The following is a 21714-nucleotide window of genomic DNA, read 5'->3' on the forward strand; positions in this document are numbered from 1 at the left end:
ATCGTTTTCATGTTTTTAATAGTTCTCAATGAGATGAAGGGTCATTTTTTTGTTTATGGTATGCATTTCATTGCTCTTACCCTGACAAATGGCCTGTTCACATGATTACAATGTACAGCTCTGGGCATCTGTACTCACTGTATCTTCTTAAATATTAACTGCCCCTTTTAAAGATACTGAATGTATGGAGACATACCATTGCCAGACGGACACACACAGCACATTCACACTGAAGGCTCTCAATGTTAGCTTGAATGGTTGGTGACTTTAACATCCTTAGGCACTTGAGAGATTTTACTCTCCAGTTAGTACTAAAGTATCAGTTTTGCTGATGTGGAAGACTATTGCCTCTCATAGTTCCTAAATTTTCCATCCTTCAAAAAAAAATGAAGTCAGACAGAAATGTGGGCACAGGACGTCATTCTCTCAGCTCTTTTGAGGCAATGCTCTCAGTTCTCTTCGTTATTCTTATGGTCCTCTCTGCTGGGTTAATTGCAGTGTCCTGGCTGGCAATCAAGGAATCAGAAACAGGTAAGTCATATATTTAAAAAAGAAACATGTTCGAAGTCAACCTTTGCTTTAATTTATTCATTACTTTGACTATACCACAAAATATGTTTGTTTCATTTAAGTGCTTTTGGACATTTTTACTTCACAGAATATTAAGAAAATCAGTTGGTATGCCATTTCCTATAATCTCAGATTCAAATTTGGGAATAAAATGTTTTACTTTTTTGCAAAATAATGTTCAGTTTGTTTTTTAATTTAGAATACAGTAGTCTTGCATATTATAATATCATGGACTATACAAGCTTATACACATGAAGAGTAAATAAGCACTATTATCCGTTTATATAAAATTACATTTTTATCTATTTTTGGTCTAAAATGTTGCTAATAAGTTTGAGTGAACAAATTAAACATAAATACATAAATATAGACCTATAAAAATTTCATTCTACTTGAGAAGCAATATGATAAGAAAAAAGATATTAAAACATTATTGTGTAGAACTATGCTAATGTGAGCCAAAAGTTTCAAAGATATTCAAGTATATCTTTGACCTCATTGGTATTCACGTCTCACCATCAGGTTATGTATGAATCTGGAACAAAGAACTTGAGAACTAGCTTGCTTAAATTAGCAACATTTGGGACAGAGGAGACATCAGACCCCAAACTGAACTCCAATTCTAAGAGTTTACTCCTAATTACCACCTATTCACTTATAAGATAAATAAATTAATCAAAATTGCACCAATATCCTGGGTAGTAAAGACATTTGATACGATTTAATTTGGGTTTTAAAATAATAAATTGTATGTGGACAAATTAATTTTAAAAAGTCATAAACATGAGAATTTTCTTGTTAATCATCTTAGTTTTAAAAACAAGTATTTTTGAATAAGCTATTTCCCCTGACAGATCAATGTTTAAATTTGAACATAATAAAAAGTTTTTGTAGTTTTGTAGAAATAATTTTAATATAATCCTTGATAATTTAAATATAACCAAATAGAAGGAATCTGCCTTTAGGCCAAACAATATTTCTAAGTGTTTAGAATGAACAATACACAAGTTTCACTTAGAGTTTTAAAAAAGTGGAGGTTTTAGGATTATTTATATACTTCAAATAACTTTTAAAAACATAATAATTTATGGAATTTTTTGAGTTCATAAAGGATATGTCACTTATTCTTTCTATAAAATGAACATTACTTGTAAATTTTGATGCAATGTAATAAGAAGTAACTCAGAATAACCAGAAATTTGACTTTAACTAATAATAAAACATTAGAGGAAATAAAATGTATTTTAGTTATTTAATTTTGTATTTATGAAAATATTGTAAAGTTTTAGCACTTTTAATTGAAATAGATTTATATCACATTCACCCTCTACTTCCTCCCTCAAGCCTTCCCCAGATACCCTCCTTTGAAACCCTCTCTAGTCCCTACCTCTCAAGTTAATGGTCTCTTTCCTTGATTATTATCAAGTGCACATATATGTGTGAATGTATACAGTTTTAAAATGCTGCAAAAATAATATAGAATGCTTATATAGCTTTCATCAAATGTTATTTTCTGTACATGCATATAAATTCTCTACTACAAAATTCACATTGCTATAATAATATTAACTGGATTATATTGTTTAATCAGATGGCTGGTTTCTCCATAAACTTTCTAATGTCTAGAATGCAGTTCAGTTCCATCCATACACAGACATGTTAATAAAGGTCTCTGAGCCTTCTCCAACCAGACATCTCTTAACTCTTTCGCCATTTTCCGTAATTAAATGGGAAGTTTTAAATGTAATTTAATTTGTTTGCAAAATAGGAATTACATAAATAACAGTAAGTACATAATTGTTTAAGTGAAATGTTAAGTTTATCATTTAAGATATTAGCTTTAATATTTTTCTGGACAGGAAAATTATGTGTTTAAGAAAGTTTTGGAGTTATAGTTAATCAAATGTATATTTAAATTTCACTCCCTTCATTGTTCATCTTTACTCCCTTAGGAAATTATGTCTTTCTAAGCCTCCATTTCCCTGTTGTAGAAAAGTAAAAATAACTTCTCCTATCACATTGTTGTAAGAATTATTTAATGTTATTATTATATTGGCTAATGATTTTATCATTCATCTATCAAAGAAAATATTCAGATAGAAAGACTGTTCAATTTTTTCACCTTATCTTACATTATTTCCTCACTGAGACTGTATTTTCTACATTATTCTCAATAACTTCTCCAATAAAGATAGGTCCTGTCTAATGCCAAAAGTCACACATGCCAAATTTATAATTACTAGGATGTAAAAAGTGGTTTCAAAGCCATGTTTCAAAGTTCCACATGGACAGAAATCTTCACAGAAATTCACATGCAGCAAGCCAGCAGTGTACTGGAGACTTGGGGTCCAAGAAACATCTAACAGCAGCTATACAGCTTTTAATGGTCCATTTCTCACTATGCTTTCCTGATTCACTTTCCATAATTGGTAAAGTATGATTATGCCCTGTGACTTCCAACAGGAATCTCAATTTGAAAAGAAAATGAAAAAAGAAAAAAAACTGTATAACTTGACTTCAAAGAAAGGAGGAACGAACAATGGGAGAGAAAATAAGCCTATATTTTTAGTCTTTTAAAACAACCAGCTAAGTAAAAATTAAAAAGGAGAGTGAGTAGCTGGTTTTGAAAAAGGACTGCAAAGAAAAAACAAGAATGAAATAATGACAGGGGAAGTATATTAAATAAGTGTTGTTGCCTCTATATCATAAACCAGGATGTAATATTCTTTTCTATTCATAACCTGGAGCTTTATTTCTTATTAATTCATCTAGATGCAGCCCTTGGAAAAAGTCATGAAGTCAGAGGGACATTTAAAATAACATCTGGAGTGACATATAATCCTAATTTACAAGACAGACTCTCAGCAGATTTCAAAGTTCTTGCTTTTGACCTTCAGCAAATGGTAGGAGGCTGTCTCTACATAGCTGGTTTAAAATCTCATAATCAATTTTATTAAGTTACTTGCAAATGATACATAGTGTACGTTGTTTTTACTCAGAAAATATCAGTAAATGCACGCCATCTTCAGCATTCATAACTGTATGAAACGCCCCCACCATGAACGAGATTTGTTCAACTCTAAGCAAATGGATTACCTGTATTCTGTATAAAAAGTCGATTAAAATATTATCAACTTAATACATTTTTCATATTTTCAGATAGATCAGATCTTTGAATCAAGTAATCTGAAGAATGAATATAAGAAATCGAGCGTTTTCCAATTTGAGTGAGTATACTAGAAACCATTCTGCTGATAGCACATTGACCTCAGCCAACACTCTTCTCTTTCTCTCTCTCTTTTTAGTTCTCATTTTGATTTTTCGAGACAGGGTTTCTCTGTATAACAGATCTTGCTTTCCTGGAACTGGATCTGTAGACCAGGCTTGTCTCAAATTCATAGAGAGCCACCTGCCTCTGCCTCCTGAGCACTAGGATTAAAGGTGTGCGCCAACACCACCCACACTCTTCTCAAATGTGTTGTGTTATTACGTGTAGGAAAGAATAAATATTTTCAACATTTTGTGAGGATTTGGAAATGTTTTATGATAAAAAATTTCATTTTTAGTAAGAGATAATAGTAATATTTGATAATTGATATATTAATGTGTTTCTCTTACGATGGTAAAATTGTACAGATATGTGTAGGATTAAAATTGAATATATGTACACAGAGATATAGTGCTTAATTTGTTAAGAACATGTAAAAGAAACTTCTTAGTTATAATTAAAATAATATGTCACCTAGTTTGTTCATATTATAAATCACAAAAGAGAGAAGATATGTTAACATTTTTACCTAGAGAAAAAAATGCTGTGATTGTAGCATTCTCTACTCCCTTTTGGTCTCTGTGGGCACGTATGCACATGCGTGCACACACACACATATGCACATACACTAAATACTCATAATTACAATGTTCAATAAATGAATGAGTCTCAGATTAATAGGATAATATATAATTTTACTATGAATACCTCAGTCTAGAATATGTATTCGTGAGTAGGTATGTTAAGCTACACTATTCATGTAGATATAGCATTTCCTATAAAAATATTTAATATGGGATTTAACCTATTAGAAACTAATCTTTCTTCAGATAGTGTTTTATGTGTCTCTGTTGAATCATTGTATACAAAGAGAAGTTCAGGTCTCCCTGACCTGTTGTCCTGCTTATGTCACAGTGAATCTAATAATTTATAAACTGGGATGACAAAAGGGACTTTGAAACAGAGATACTCATAAAAAGTGTAATTAGCAAAGAAGATTGTACTGCTAATGATAATCTGCAAAATTTAAAGAAAAAGGTAAAGGAGTGATCTACTCAAGAACCAGAAAATTCAAATAAAAATGTAGTTGATTGAGCAATACATTTTGTATATGAAATAGAAAAAAGAAGAAAGACTTAATTTTCTAAAATGAGGGGGAAATAAAGTAAAAGCAATTTTCATGAAAAATAGATATCAAAAGGTCACTTCTGTTTCTATAGATAATTTTTGTATAAAACACTACTAAAGACAGAGAAGAAAGCAAAGCAATGTAAACAGTAAGGCGTACACATCATAAACTGTCATGTCAGTTTTGGGTATATTTTTCCTAGTGGTTTCATTCTCCTCTGAATGTCTCACTTAGTTCATTTTCAAAGTTGACTTTTTATTGGAAAATGCTATCCTTTATTTCTCCTCTGCTTTGTTCTCCCTTCTGCTCATTCTTCTTCAAAAAGTAATCAGTCTACATGAAAACTTACAGCAGAATCTGTACTCAGAGTTCCTCATTTTTAAGCCAGAGAAGTAAACACAGAGGAAAATATAAAACCTATAGTAGAAACACTACAAAAAGCACCTTATTTTGCTCTGTATTTTGTCTAAAATCTTATCTGTATAAATAGTTCCTTAAATGAAGTTCTTCTCTGAAACCAATAGTAGTGATTAGAGTAAGCATGTAGAAATAAATTAGATTATTAACTAAATGAACCCAGTTTGAGGCTGATGTGTGGTGGTCAATCCAGAAGCCTAGGAGGAGTGTTCCAACATTATGTTTCATATCAAATATGATGCAAATGTAATTTCTTTTTTACAAACCCTATATTTCTTTGCTAATAAAGGATACAGAAAGTTGGACATGCAATAAGAGTTCTACCATAACTGTATTGTGGACATGATGGAAAGGCATATAGACATATTAAAGTTGTGGGCAGGTGTGTGGGCATGTCAATGCCATAGATGGAGACTTAAGTGTCTTCTGTTATAATGCAATCACAATAATTCTTTCTTGTTCTTTTATTTCCTTCTCAGAATGACACATCACTGTTATGTTTCTTTTCACTGAATAATTTCTAATTATGTCTTCAGTCTGATATCTCTGGGAAACAGTGTTGCTCTTATTTTTCCCAAATGATCTTCAGCTTAGTCAGTGATATCTCAACTATTCTGTGAAGCAAATTCATGCTTTGAAAGAGATGGTGACCTCTCCGCTGTTGCACAGAGTCTTAGCTGGGGTCATCCTTGATGATTCTTAGAGCTTTCCCTAGTGCTATGTTTCTCAACAGCCCTTTAATGGCTCCCTTAATCAAGATATCTCTTTCCTTTCTCTCACTGTCCTTCCCCATTCTTGAGCATCCCATTCCCTCATGTTCTCCTCCTACCTCCCTTTCTCCCGTCCTCCTTCCCTTTTTCTCCTTCCCTGCCAGCTTGCCCCCCCCCATAATTTTCTCAGGAGGACTTGTCTGATTCCCCTTCCCAGGGGGAACCATGTATGTCTCTCTTAGGGTTTCTTGTTACCTAGCTTCTTTGTAATTGTGGGCTATAGGCTGGTTGTCCTTTGCTTTATGTCTAATACCCACTTCTGATACAAACTATGTTTGTATATCTGGGTCTGAAATACCTCACTCAGGATGTTTGTTTTTTCTAGTTCCATCCATTTGCATTCAAATTTCAAGATGTCTTTGTTTTTTATCACTAAGTAGTACTCCATTGTGTAATCGTACCACATTTACATGTTTCAAGGAAGTGAAACTGTTGTTAACAAGGTATATCAACATCAAGAAATGCCTAATGTTATTAAGTTACAATGCATAGTAAATTATGCATACACAATGCATAATGGTCCTAGGAAATATAAAAGATTTACGATAATTTCACCTAGCTTTGGATTGGCTGCTTTGTCTGAGTTATGTTCAGAACTTCAGAAGGAAGTCTATTCAATTTCTACAAATTGAAATTATTTGTGCTACTAAATAAATACTAAAATTAATTCTCTTAAAGACTAGGAATCTATGTTTAAGGTTGCTATGCACATGATAAAACCTTTTATTAAGGAATCATTTTTAGCACCATGTCCTGTGTATTTGCTAATTTCAGTTACTAGAAAGAAGCTTTGTTCCCCTTAGCCCAATGAGAGTTTTATGCATTCTCATCTACTGTTGTGTCTGTAGTAGGACACCTTAGAGACTGAGTTTAGCTGCCTATCATACCTTGGGTCTTCAACTCCTGACAACTCTCTAACATTGCCACTCAAAATTCAGGTGTGTTCCTATATACTGTCTCAGGCACTCATTTGAATTTCGTAAGTCCTTCCTACTTTGTTTTAGCATCTGTGCTGACCTAGCACATTATGCATACAACCCCCACAACCATCTTTCATTCTTCTGTGTAGTTTTCTTCAAATGAACTCCCATTTTTTTCTCCTTAGTGTCCTTCCTTTCTATCTTAGTGACTGCTGAGCACCAATCCATGTCACAATGTCCACTGATGCTTGACCCACACTCTTTTCATAATGAGCACTTTTCTACCCGACCCATTCAGAACTTTGTGTATCAAACAAAACACCACCTTAAGATGTGATGGAATTGCTTGCTTTTCTCCTTATTAGACAGTAGGTTCTGACTACAGAGGTCAGTAGAAGACCTTGGGTCCCCTGGAAGTGATGTATTATTTTGAACAATCATATGACTGCTTGAAACCTAATTCTGGTCCTCTGTAAGAGTAAAAGTACTCTTAACCACAGACCACTTATTCCCGCCCAGAATCCTCTGTTCTTGAGACTCAATGAATATGCCTGAAAAAATGGCATTAGGTCAAATAAAATTAATGGGAAGAAAGCAGGTCAAAATCTTGCCACTTTCTTTGAATTGGTAACCTGAAAAGTAGGGAATATGGGATGGGGAAAGAGAACATGGAGACATTCTCAGCCATTTAATTTTATCTCATGTGTGTGTGTGTGTGTGCACACGCGTGAGTGTGTGTGTTGATGCATAAAATTTCATTTGAACACAGAGTTCACCCACTCACCTAAACTAGCTAGCCAGCCTGCTATCAGCATTTCCTACCTCTTCCTCTTTAGTGTTGGTATTACACTTATGAGGTAAATATCATCTTAGCATTTATATGGGTGTTGGGGATTCAAATTCCAGTCCTCAAGCTTGAATGCCATCCTGTCAGTCTCAGATTATCTTAAATAATCATGAATGAATATCTATACTCATAGGAAAAATGAAAAGATCATCATTAGAGTTAAGCATCTCAATTTTCATTTGAAATATAAAAACAAATAAATATAACCAAGGAACAGAAATTACTAATTCCTCTTCTACATAACAGTATCCATTATATAAATACATAGTTAACAATATTTTAAAAATATTGCAATTACAGTGACATCACATGGCAAGTGTGTCATCAAAATATGTCACTAAGAATACCAAACTTAGTTATTAATCTATTTTATCTTATTTTGTATTTCACGTATTTTTGTCACTTTCTGAAATGATCGATGTGTGTGTGCATGTGTGTGCGTGTAAAACCAATCTGAAGAGAAAAAGTTGTTTTTCTCTCTTTTGGGGACACTGAAAAATGTTTTGATTCACAGAACATTAGCAGTTGACTCTTTTAATAAAGAGCTTTTTGCCCTCTGTGGCCACGAGCACTTTAAGGTTGCCCTTTGCACACAGATGAGTCACCAGCTTCTCACAGGAAAGAGCTGTGTTTATTCAGCAAACCTAAAGGTTATCAGTATCATTAAGGAAAATATGAGATAAGAACATTTTGATCTATTACATACAATCCCTCTGCACAATAATAGAATATATCTAGCTTTAAAATTACATGAAGAGAGAGAGGGAGAGACAAAAAGAGGAGGGCCATGTAGTTCCTCTACTAAGAGCAGTTTCTTTGAAATGATAATGGCCATTATTTTTCCTTATAGGAATGATTTTCTCATTTATCTTAATAAATAAATTAAACCTAAAATCTTGCATACAAATCATTGATAAACTACCAAAAATAAGTTTCTCCCTGCTTATGAGATGGAACATATATACTTATCATTTTTTTAATTTCTCCTTTATATCTATCTTATCTCAACATTATACTGAACACGAAAATAAATTGTAAAGGATATAATTGAATGTGTATCTATAATATAGAACTTTTATCATCACAGATATAAATTATTGAGTACAATATATAATTCAAAACTAAAAAGACACATCTTTCATACAAATATGTCTTGCCTGAGGGTGAATTATTCCAGTTAGTTATAACGCGGTAAAGGAAAATTTCAGAACTGCATTTCTGCCCAAAATACCTTGTGTCTTCTACTGCTTGATTCAAGGTACACAAAATCAAGGCTTCTGAATAATTAAATGTGTAGAAATATATAGAGCAGATGCGGATTTCATTTCCATATAAATCATCTTTTTTGCAACATAAGAAAAAGTAAAACTGCAGAACTGATGAGAATTGATAAAAGATTCTGAGCTCTTGTGCTTTATTTTAAACCATATTTAATCCTATCAGCTCTTAGTCTATACTCAGTCAGTCGTGTTTGGCAAAGGAGATAGATTCTGGAACTATAAAGAGAATGGGGAAGGATAAAAGAGAGGATGAGGAAAGGGAAATGGTGGTGGAGCGGGAGGAAACAGAAACTGTACATAACGAAAGCATAGAGGAACAAAACAACTTTCTTTCTTTTGACTGACAAAAACTTCCAAGTATCTAGGTTAGTTATTTTCCCTCTGTGCATAGGTGAAATTCTTACAATAAATCAAGACATTAAATATATTTACCTGTTTCTTAGATGGTGTCTTAAGAATAGTTCACTAAAGTGTTAAAAATATAGGGGAGGGAATTTTATACAAGTGCTTCTAAGAAAGAGAGACATGGGTATCACATCTGTTGTGTGTGTGTGTGTGTGTGTGTGTGTGTGTGTGTGGCACAGAACACTGCATAAAGTTAACACTCTTGCTCTAGGTGTCAATGTTTGTATAACTATAGAGAAAACGATGGCCACTGTGAAGTATCAGGGAAACCTAGTTCAGTCATCCTCTCCACTAAGAATGGGATGAAACCTGAAAGCTGCATGCCAATTAATCTGTTTTTAACTTTCTTCAACAAAGGATATAATTACTCAAACCTTTGAAAAGTGATGTACTTTTGTTGTTGTTGTTGTTGTTGTTGTTGTTTTGCTTTGTTTTGTTTTGTTTTTCTGACTTCTCACAGTCTTGGTTTCTGTGCAGGTCAGTTAGGTTTATTGACAATAACATAAGAGATTCAGTGTTTGAATTTTCCATTATGATACATGTGACTTTCAATTGTGGCTGCCTTAATCATCCCCAGATGGCCCTGAAATGGTCGTCAAATATGGAGAAGCAAAAATAGTCTAACAAATAAAGCTTTATTTTTCTGTACTTTGATGTTCAAAATAAAATTCTAATTGTCTTTTGCCAGTATTCTCACATTCCATTGATAAGGGCCCAGTTGTAACAAATGGATAAAGAAGATGGCTTCTTTATCTATAAATGGAGAACATTCGCTCTTGCATGGGACCAGAATTTAGTTCCTAGCACCCACACCAAGTGACTCAACCCCCTGGGGATCCAACTTCTTTTTCTGGCCTCCAGGCGCATCTGCACTCATGTGCACACAGCACAACCCTCCTGCCACAAATACACATACACGTCAATAAAAAATAAAATATTAAATATATATTTGAAAATGTCGGGGTCAGCTGGTGTTGAAAATGTAACAAGTGTCGAAGATCAGATTGTAAAAAGTGTCTGTGAATAATTGAATCCTTACTAAAGACCGGAAGTTTCTTACGTATGTACATTCAGGAGCTCTGAATGGTTATCAAGGTGCTGTCCCAATAATAAGATTTGGTTACTGTGATTCAAGAAAATAATTGGACTGTCAATCTTGCCCACACTTACAGATAATTAACCTAATAGAAGTGAAGTGTGGAATAATTATAACAAATTATCTTGGTCATTTAAATAATGAAAAACCACCAGCATGGAAAGAAAGGGTTCCTCCTGAGCTATGAACCTGCAAACTAACGCAGTATTAAGAAAAGACATCGTGTCCTGTGACATGATAAACCACTATGGTCTTCCAGGGACTTTCTGGTCTTGGTATATAATGATGAAATAAAAATAAAATACCTTTTACTCTTGGTACCAGCAGGACAGTTAGATAATGACATCACTCACAGCTAACAAAGGCCTTCTTTGGAGATGCTCATTAACTTGGAGATACCAAGGTTGCATTAACTAGGCCTTTGTGTTAGCATCAGCACCTAAGGTCTTTGAGTTAACATCAGCATCACCAAGGCCTTTGTTTTAGCATCAGCATCACCAACCATGTCAGGGCTGACTCTTTCTGGTTTGTCTTAAGAAGTCAACTTCAACCTGAGAATTGTCTTCGCAAAATGAAGATCAGAGCTTGAGTTTTCCCTCCAGTGTGGTTGTAAGCTTAAGAGGAAACATGAGGTTAAGGGAGAGGTGGGAGAGAAAACAAAACATATTCTCTCCAGTGTCTCTATTGTTTCCAAATGCATTCCCTTTTAATCTTTTCTCACAATGTAAAAGAAAATGCAAAATACAGAGAGGAAGTTAAAATAAAGGGAAAGAATATTCCCTAAGGCCACTGGGTTGAATTCTTCTGTTGTAACAGATTTTGTGGGCAAGAAATTTCTTAAAAGAATAAGTATCCCGAGTGTCTAGTGATTCAGGTATGTTTCCTTTCTTTCTATGCACCAAAATCAAGACATATTTTAAGAATTTAGGTTACGCAAAAGAAAAAGGGAAACTAAATACAAATGTTTACTGAGCCTTAGAATCAGGCAGTCTTAAATTTGTACAGTTTATTTGAAACAAGTATGAAATTACATCAGACTTCTCTTGACCTAAGAATCCCCCAGACACATTAGAGGCTCACACACTTCATTCCTTCAAACAATAAAATGACAGAACTCTGTGTGACACTGTTTAATTTGACACAAGAGACTAAGAAATAGCCCTGTGGTCCTGTGTGCCACACTGAGCCCTGGCTCCCATGTTGGGCTGACTTTAGCACTTCTGTTCTTGGAAAAATATTGAAAGTTTTAGTTACTCTTTCCTTCCTTTGTAAACTAAAGATAATACTTTGCGATATCTATTATATGAGTTTTCATTTCTTTATTTGAGAAAAGAAATCTTTACAAGGCCTTGCCGAGCAGGGCGCACAATGCTTTACACTGTTGTAATGAGGACTAGGACATATGACGAGCTAGCATATTTCATAGACATTTTGCCTGAACTGAGACAAATCACTTGAAGATACCTGACTTTTTATTCTTATGTCATTTTTTTCTTTGCAGAAATGGCAGTGTTATAGTCCTTTTTGACCTTTTTTTTGCTCAGTGGGTGTCAGATGAAAATGTAAAAGAAGAACTGATTCAAGGCATTGAAGCAAATACATCCAGCCAACTGGTCACTTTCCGTATTGATTTGAACAGCATTGATATCACAGGTATCTGTTAACATTATTTGATTTCTTTGAATCATTAAGCTATGAAATTAAGATTCTAGAAATATAGGAAAGAGGCAGGAGAATCATCCTTAGCTTTAGAAGCATGTCGCAGCGCCTGAGGTAACACATTTACATGAGAAAAGTGAAATATTTGAAGGGAAGTATCCGTGAGAGGAGTTTGGAAACTATCGAATATAAAAAAGATTCTGAAAATGTCAGCGGGTATAGATGTTTGTGAGTCTTGTCACACTCTATCTATTGGTCAAGTGTATTCTGACTTTTCTGGAGTCATTCATTAGAAAGTCAAATTAGAGAATTTGTGATTGAGTTTCAGACCTTATGAGATTACAGTCAAGTGGCAAGGACAAATGTCTAATTAGAAATGGAAAGGAAGACAAAAGATGGATTAATACATTTAATCCAATCTAATTTCCTATTGAAAAAGTTAACTTTCTTCTTAAAGTGATAAAACATTTTTCCCTAAGAATACATAAAAGGAGAAAACCACGGGGGTCAAAGCTAACATCAGAGACCAGGGAGATGGCTCAGTAGGTAGCAGTGCAAGCCTGACAGCCCAAGTTAAATCCCCTGCACCTAAAACTGAAAGAGAGACAGTACTCCACAACTTGTCTTCTAACTTCCACAAGCATCCCCTGCTCAGACATCATGTCCACAAAAACACATGCACACACCATCACACAAAATGATAAATTAATTTTAGAGTAATATCCAGACAATATGTCTACTGAATCTCTCAGGCTCAGATATGATGCTTCCCCTTAAAAGTTTCCTATTGAAGAAATGGTCTCCAATTCAGACAAAATTTCAGAGGTACTTGGATCAGGAAAATGCTAAATTAACCAGTGAATTAGCTCATTAATGAGCTCCTTGTTGAGTGGGCTATTAGGAGGCAGGGCATGTTTGGAGAAAGTGGGTCATTTTATGTGACTTTGTAGGATATACATATATTTGTTTATGCATGTATGTATTTTTTATTTTTTATTTATTTTTATTGAGCTCTACATTTTTCTCTGCTCCCCTTTCTGCCTCTCCCCTCCACTTCAACCCTCTCCCATGGTCCCCATGCTCCCAATTTACTCAGGAGATCTTGTCTTTTTCTATTTCCCATGTAGGTTAGATCTGTGTATGTCTCTCTTAGGGTTTTATTGTTGTCTAGGTTCTTTGGGATTGTGACTTGTAGGCTGGTTTTCTTTGCTTTATGTCTAAAAGTCACTTATAAGTGTGTACATATGATATTTACCTTTCTCAGTCTGGGCAATTTTTAATGTCACAGTTATCATCAGTTGACAGTTTAATATATCTGAGTAGAGAAATTATCTCTGAATTATATCTGAAGAATTGCCTCCGTTTATCAGCCTGTGATTATATATGCTGTACATTTTCTTGCTAACTAACATAGGAGAGATCAGCCTATGGTGGCTGATGCCAACCATGGGGAGATGGGCCTGGGCTGTATAAGTAATGTCCCTGACAAAATTATGAATGGCAGTAAGGACAGACTTTCTTCTGCTTCCATTCCTGCCACAGTTCTTACCCTGATTTTCCTAGAAGATGAGTAGGAACACAAAGGTTTGAAAAACACTTTCTGTTCAAGTTGTTTTGGGTCAGGTTATTTAATGCCAGAAACAGGAAAGCAAACTAGAGCAGCTAATAATATTAATCTCTTTATTAGGAATTTTGTCAGGTTATCTTCAAATGCTGTTTCTGTGTTCCAGGGTACAATGTAGGATACTACTTTGTTCATGGATAACTATTACTTTAATACTAGTTATAATATCTTTGACAAAATATATTCTTACTTTTTCACTTCCTATCCATTAGCATTTATTCATTCAGCACTGCTATATGTTAAATCATTTTCTTCCATTGTGATTACATCGTGGTTATCACTAACCCAGAAACAATAGAGCTAGTCATCATGGCCTGAAACCTCTGAAGCCATGAGACTAAATAAATCTTTCCTTCCATCGGTTAGCTTATCATATCAACAATTAAAATTAATACATATACGGAGGTTATTCTGTTTTTTATAGTTCCCTTTCATTCTTTTTAGTTCAAAGAGTTATTTAAAGTAGTTTAGTTTAGTTATAGACAATGGTAATTTTCTCTACTTTTCTATTTTCACAATGCCTTATCTCTAAATACTGAAGCTAAGAATGTTTCAGAATTCAGATTTTTGTAATGTAAAAGCACTCATATGTAAAATAACATCAAGAGTTAAGTATGCACACCAAAAGAGACAGAGACAAACTTAGTGACCACTATCAGTTCTCATACTCTGGTAAAGAGCAAAGTCATTTAATACAGAGTTCCTTTTCCATATGCAGAAGGGTATGACTCATACTATGTAAATATGTAATAGTAAATATGTAATAGTAGATTTGCACCTTGGATGCATTTAATATAGTATAATTTTCTTGACAGAGTTGGTTCAGGAAGCACAATTTCCAGTCACTCCCCTGCTTAGTCCTTGGGGTTTTTTTTTTTTTGCCAAGAAGTTAATTCAATTTCTCTGTGTCCCAACTAAAGCTGTGCTTCATGAAATGTACTCTATGGAACACACATGCTGTAGTTTGGATTCTTACTAAGGTAATCTGAAGATTAGCATAAACCATCAATAACTACACCAGATACATTACCCATTAAACCATTTTGTAATCAAATCTAACAAAACCTTTATGTGCAATCATTTCACCACTCCTATTTTATAAAGTAAAAGACAAAATCCAGAGGACTTTGGCAAATTTTCTATCATATATTATTTACAACAGATGAAGGACTCTGATCCAGGCATTTTGAGAATACTGCCTTTCTTCTTCATCAAACAAAAGTTTGCTCATAATAGCTATATTACTGGAAAATAATAATTGGTTTTTTAAATCATTTTCCTAAGAAAAATATTTTCTCTTTAATTGTGTTTATGTTGATAGTCTCCTTGATAATTTTTGACTATTCGCTATTTGACAGATATGCTAAAATAATCTTTATTATTCCATACACTTGCATAAGATGGAAGATGAAATTTATGTTCAAAATCACATACTGATTAAAGAAAATCATATCCTCTTGTTTATTTCAGTCTGTCTTGCACATTCCCTAAGCTCTATTTATCAATAACTTAAAAACATTCTCAAATCAAAGTTATGCTACAATTGATTTATTGAGCTGTCCTAAAACACATCTGCAAGTATAACACCAGGCTTAATTTTAGATATTTATGTTTAATATTTGCATTTTGTAAATTTTCAAATATATTTTATTTTAAGTTGGTTATGATAAGTCCTGGCAATGGCAAGATCTCATAGGTAATATTATATTAGTTGAATATAAACTATTCCATGTAACTTATAGCATAAATAATTAGGTACTTTTCTTGAATCAATATAAAACCAAGCAAACTTAGCTTAGGCAAATTGAATAAACTGATCAGGCAGTCACTAAAACATATCTAAAGCATAATAACCACAGAAAAAATAGTAATATCATGAGAGCAAGTAAATTGGAATTTCAAAGATTAGATACCTTTTGAAGAAATATTCAAACTGTATTCAATGTTTTTATGATACATTTATATTACAAAGTCAACTATAAAATCATCTTTACTTTCTTCTAGCGTCTCTGGGTGACTTCTCCACAGCATTCCCTGTAACTACTTCAGGTAGGTGTTTTGTATTTATAGCTGTGTGTGTGTGTGTGTGTGTGTGTGTGTGTGTGTGTGTGTGTGTGTGTGTGTGTGTGTGTGTGATTTGTGTTTATTTATGCATCCACAGTTTTGTTTGTGAACATGTAGAGAACTGAAGTTGGAGAATTCTCTCTTCCATCAGTGCGTTAAACTTTATGTTTTGAGAGAAGAATATAGGACACACAGCCTGGAGAGCAAGCTCTGGGGTCCGACCTGTCTTTCACTACACTCCATCTCTAGGATTCCAGATATATACAACCAGACCTGAGGTTTTGAGAAGTGTCCTGGAAAGCTGAACCCAGTTTCTCGTGCTCACATGACAAGCATTTTTCTGACTAAGCCATTTTGCCTACCCAACTCAGTGATATCAAATTTCATGACATTAGAAAAGAATATATTTTATTTCTACATTATGTCATGATGTTTAGCTTTCATTTTAAAGTATGAAAGCATATTTTAATTTTAGTATAGCTGAGAGTATTAATAATACCTATTTACTTATGCCAAGGACAGGTATTTCTGATTTCAAGACTCCTGGTTTATTTTAAACTTTATATGATGCATGTATAATTCCAAAATTGACCCATGTCATGAGGTCCTGGTGACAAAAACATTAAAACAATAATTAATAAAATAAATATTACGCTTCTTGGAAAAAGAAAACCATACTGTCATGCTAAGCTACCCACTTCACACTTGACACTTTGTGTCGTTTATTTAAGTTTTCATTCTTGCTCATAGTATTTAGAACTTCCTTGTGTCTCATCAAGTTAACATCACTATTAGAAGAGCTAATTTAGAAAAATTACCAAAACTTTTATTAAAAAATTAACACTTAGTTACCTTAAAAATGTAATCTTATTTTTTCATGGGAAAATTATTAAAATAGCAACCCTAAAGCTAAAAATTCATTGTGGCTCTGCTAACTACAAAACCTACCAGGCACATTGTTTTACAAATTCTTTGAAATCAAAATTCTGAATTATGTATGATTAGTAATCTTCCCCTACATACTGCAAAAGTTGTACTAAATGTCAACCTTACCTGCATATCATTAAGAAAAGGAAATTGCCGCAAGATCATAAAGATCTTGGGTCACAAAGGTTGTATCAATCTTAGAAAACAAAAATCTCTTTCTTTCTTGATGTTTCATCTCCTGGTTTAAGCTCACCCCAGTTGTATCAAGCTCAGAAAATTTTAGCTCACAGGCATATGAATTAATGGATCCTGGGGCTTACTGAATGACCATTGAGTAATACCCCTTATTTAGAAAAAAAAAGTAGGTAAAAATATAAAACCTTAATTTTAATATTTTGAAAATCAATTAAAAGTAACTATGAGAACTGATAAATTTTGTCCTCTTAGTTCATTAACCAAATTTAATCATTTTGCTTTGTAGATATGTATCAAAACATCATATTAAATCCCACAAATATACAAAATTATTTAACTAAAATAATTGCAAAATATTAAGATAAAATATAAAAAGTTTATCTTTAGACTCAAATACATAAATAATCAGTAAGTCCTAATAAGCTGAAACTTTCTTAGATGAAAAATTAAACATAAGATATATGATGAAGTCCTTATAACCAGTCTAAGATACTTAATAATCATTTTAATATCATTATCTTTGCAGATAAACTGACAACCAGCAGATCTATGACAACTTCAGGTCAGCCTTAATAACATTATTATTTATTTTATTTATGATTTTATTGTGAGAATGTGTATGTATAAATATGTGTGTGCACATGTTTATGTTCATGTTTGTGTTGTTGTGCATGTATGTGTGTGTGCACCTGTTATGGTGCATATATACAAGTCTAGGAAAACATTCTTTCTACATGTGGGTTCCAGAAATTAAATTCATGTCATCAAGCTTGACAAAATTGTTTCATGAGAAACATGCTTTGTTTTTTTATTAAGGTTTACACGTTTGAGACTCTTAGTTTTAGAAATAAACATGTTAAAAACTGAACAACAAAAAGAATTAATATAAAAAAGAGCCAACTAATCACTATATTTACATCATCATCATCATCATCATCATTATTTTGGTTTTTCAAGACAGGGTTTCTCAGTGTATCCCTGACTGTCCTGGAACTCATTTTGCAGACCGGGCTGGCCCATACTCACAGAGATCCACCTGCCTGTGCCTCCTGAGTGCTGGAATTAAAGACATGTGCCACCACTGCACTAAAATCAAATGCCAAATCAGTTTTACTTTCTTAAAACAACTTGGATTCCCACAACAACAATTCCTGCATTGACTTCAGGTGGGGTCAATAATTAATGGCACAGTGAAGATCACATCACACTGAACTCCATAAATATATACAATTATTCAGCAACTAATTAATAGCTGTAAAGCAAATTTTAAGAATCATAAAAGATTTATCCTTAGATCTAGATTAAAAAGGGAATTCTGAATTTATATACACCAATAATTCACAATCAGGCAAAATTATATGAACTATTATATTTTAGATGCATTCATTTCATTTATTCATTCTATGAATGAATGTTTTGTCTGATTATCTAAATGCATGTTACAGGCATGCCTGGTACCCATGGGGGTCAAAAGAGGGTTCTGTATTCCTGGTCCTGCCACATTGGATGAAACATTAAATAGTACACATAATATTTTATTAAAATACGTTATGCTATTCTAATATCACTTATCTTTGCGGTCCACTGGCAACTTTAGGTCAGTATTAATGGCATATCTACAATAGGTGCAACAAGAGCAGATCACAACAACCCAAGTAACATAGAAAAAGCTACTCAAACTGTAACCATGCTTAACAATAAATTTAAATCATAATTCAAGTATCAAATCAACTTTGCTTTATTCTAGCATCGTTGGGTAACTTCTCAACAGCAATTGCTATAACAACTTCAGGTCAGTTTTTACAGCATCACATTGACTTAAGTTGTAATAATGTTTTACATTAAATTTATATCATAAGCCCAAGTATCAAATCTACTTTGCTTTCTTCTAGCATCTTTGGGTAACTTCTCAACAGCTATTGCTACAACCACTTCAGGTCAGTTCTTATAGTGTTATGCTGATTGTCATAAGTATGCATAACTATTTATCAATTAAAGATTCTGTAAAACTTAAAATTAAACATAAATTTATATTTCTATATCTGAACAAAATTATATATAATAAATTAACAAGTACTAATAATTTACAATAAGCTGAAAATGCCAAGGTAAATATTGTACAAAGGAAATAAATAAAGAATTGCTAATATCCACTTAAAATATGTTACTTTAATTTTACCTATTTTTGAAGATAAACTAGTACTCAGCACTTCTAGGGAAACTTCAACCGACTATTAATAGTATTATTTATATACTTATAGTTTTCACAAATATTTGTATATTATCTGATGCCTCGGCAGTTAAATAATAAATTCTAAAGAAATACTAGCCTTAACAGTTTGCAGTTGAAGCATAAAATTTAACAAAGATGGTTAGATATTGGGAACTAATACCTTAGTTGTCTGACTTTACTCTTGCATTCTGATTTTTAAAACTGTCGTTATTACCACGTGCCAGGGATGTGACCACTAGCAGTGAAGTGTTTTATCGAAAGGATACGAGTTTCATCAGATACTGAAATATTATCTTTTCACTGTATTCTCTGCATATAACTTAGGGCTGTTCTGTAAATGCAGTACTGTCATAAATCAGTAATAAAGTACTGCTGAATTCGTTCAGTCATTTTTTTCAGTAAGAGTGTAATATAAGATAGTTCCCAGGATGTTATTTTCTTGCATGTATTAATTTATTTATCCCCTACATAGGGTGTGCATGTCACAGTGCACATGTAAGAGCCGAAGAACAACTTGTAAGAGTCAGTGATTCAGATGTACTGATTGGACCCACCAGTGGAATAAGAGAGCTGGTGTAATGTTTAAAATGCAGAATAAAGCCTGACTCATTAATTAAAGTTATTTATCATCACCAATAATAACAATTCTAGGGCCCATGAAAAGTTCTTAACATTGGACATACCCATAGTTTTGTTTAGGCACACCCACAGATCTGTTGAACATACAGAAAACTGTCATTTAGTTCTCATTCATTTCTGCAATATGAAGTAATATTACAAGTTCTAAAAAAACACATTTTTATACATTCAACTTCAAGTAATATTAATTTACTTTGAAAAAATAAGTTAATCATTAAATTTCATCCATCTAAAATGAAACCAAAAGGTAGTTAAAATGTTTCAAGACATTTTTCGTGAAACTTAAAAATAAGCATCAAGCATGTAAATTAGCGTTCTTTTCCATTTGTCAGTGTACAGATTCATTACATGATTCATCTGAGGTACGACTGTCCTTTAAGAGGCATAAAACATTATAAGAGATGTACATGGAATGGCTCAGTGTGGGACGATAAGCACTAGAAATAATAACAAAAATAACCTTGAACTTTTTCTCCCGAATGGTGTAGAAGAAAGCAGTCGAGCAATAGGAAACCTAGCTGAGCATATGCCCAGGGTCATCGGGAGGAAGGAAAAGCAGGTACAGAAAACAAAGCAAAACACAAGAATTTGGTCAACATACACTGGGCTTGTCTTTCTTATTATAAATAAGAAAGTGATGTTTACAGTAACAATGAAGAAGTAATAAAAAAAAAAAACATTGAGGTGTATCTCATACTGAACATACCAAGCACGCACTGAGCTCTAATTGTTTCTTTTTTTTTTTTTTTTTTTTTTTTTTTTTTTTTGGTTTTTCGAGACAAGGTTTCCCTGTAGTTTCTAGAGCCTGTACTGGAACTAGCTCTTGTAGACCAGGCTGGCCTCGAACTCAGAGATCCACCTGCCTATGCCTCCCAAGTGCTGGGATTAAAGGCTTGCGCCACCACTGCCCGGCCCTGAGCTCTAATTTTTAGTGTCACATACAAAAGTTATATAAAATTCTTCATTCTTGATAAAGCCTGGCCTGATTTACTCACTGACCAAATCTATAAATTACCCCTTATTTACTTAGAAAACTATATAGAACTTTTTAACTTTATAAACATTACATAAAATATAAATATTAAAATACAGGTCTAAGATAGTGCCTGAATATTTCTTGTTACCTTAAAATAGACTAAGGATAAAGAGAGAATGGATTTGGACACCATTTCAATGTGCACAGTCCAGCAACTCACACAGGGAAGGACAGAACCAATTAGGTCACTTCACCCTATTCCTAACGACTTACCTCAAAATCATATTTTTATAGCAACAACTGCATATTATTTTAAAAGAGATTTTTCCAAATTGGTGATGCTCATTTATTTCTGGTAACTCACTCAACAATAAAACCTGGCTTTTTGACTATTTTCTTTCATTAAATTGACTTAATTAATTCATAAGGAATTATTGTAAGATAACTAGGTAGTAAAATATCATATTCTCCTTTACATTAAGTTCATGTAGCCCGAGTTCTGATTCATACCTCTCATTTATTCCTCTCATACAGCAAGACACTAGAGATTTATAGACAGGAACGAGGCAATTAAACTTGAAAACTGCCGTTTCCAAGCAGTAATTTATTATGAATATGTCTTTCAGGGATGTTAAGTTTATTTTCATTTTTATATGCCTTGAAGATAGAGTTTGAGAAAAACCAACAAACACATG

General features: G+C 33.3%; 1 protein-coding gene across 3 annotated transcripts in view; it reads left to right on the forward strand.

The window, feature by feature from the left end:
• The first annotated feature begins 386 nt into the window (after window positions 1-386).
• Tmprss15 (transmembrane serine protease 15) overlaps window positions 387-21714 on the forward strand; it is a 101874-nt gene continuing 80546 nt past the window's right edge. The window contains exons 1-8 of one of the 3 annotated variants that reach the window (XM_038346272.1): window positions 387-531; window positions 3343-3473; window positions 3730-3797; window positions 12204-12355; window positions 15990-16034; window positions 17698-17733; window positions 18919-18963; window positions 19064-19112. In XM_038346272.1, the coding sequence (XP_038202200.1) occupies window positions 387-531; window positions 3343-3473; window positions 3730-3797; window positions 12204-12355; window positions 15990-16034; window positions 17698-17733; window positions 18919-18963; window positions 19064-19112 (671 nt within the window). The remainder of the gene's footprint in view (window positions 532-3342; window positions 3474-3729; window positions 3798-12203; window positions 12356-15989; window positions 16035-17697; window positions 17734-18918; window positions 18964-19063; window positions 19113-21714) is intronic. The other 2 variants (XM_038346273.1, XM_038346274.1) reach the window with 2 other exon arrangements.

This window comes from Arvicola amphibius, chromosome 10 (genome assembly GCF_903992535.2).
Source record: "Arvicola amphibius chromosome 10, mArvAmp1.2, whole genome shotgun sequence".
NCBI lineage: Eukaryota > Metazoa > Chordata > Mammalia > Rodentia > Cricetidae > Arvicola > Arvicola amphibius.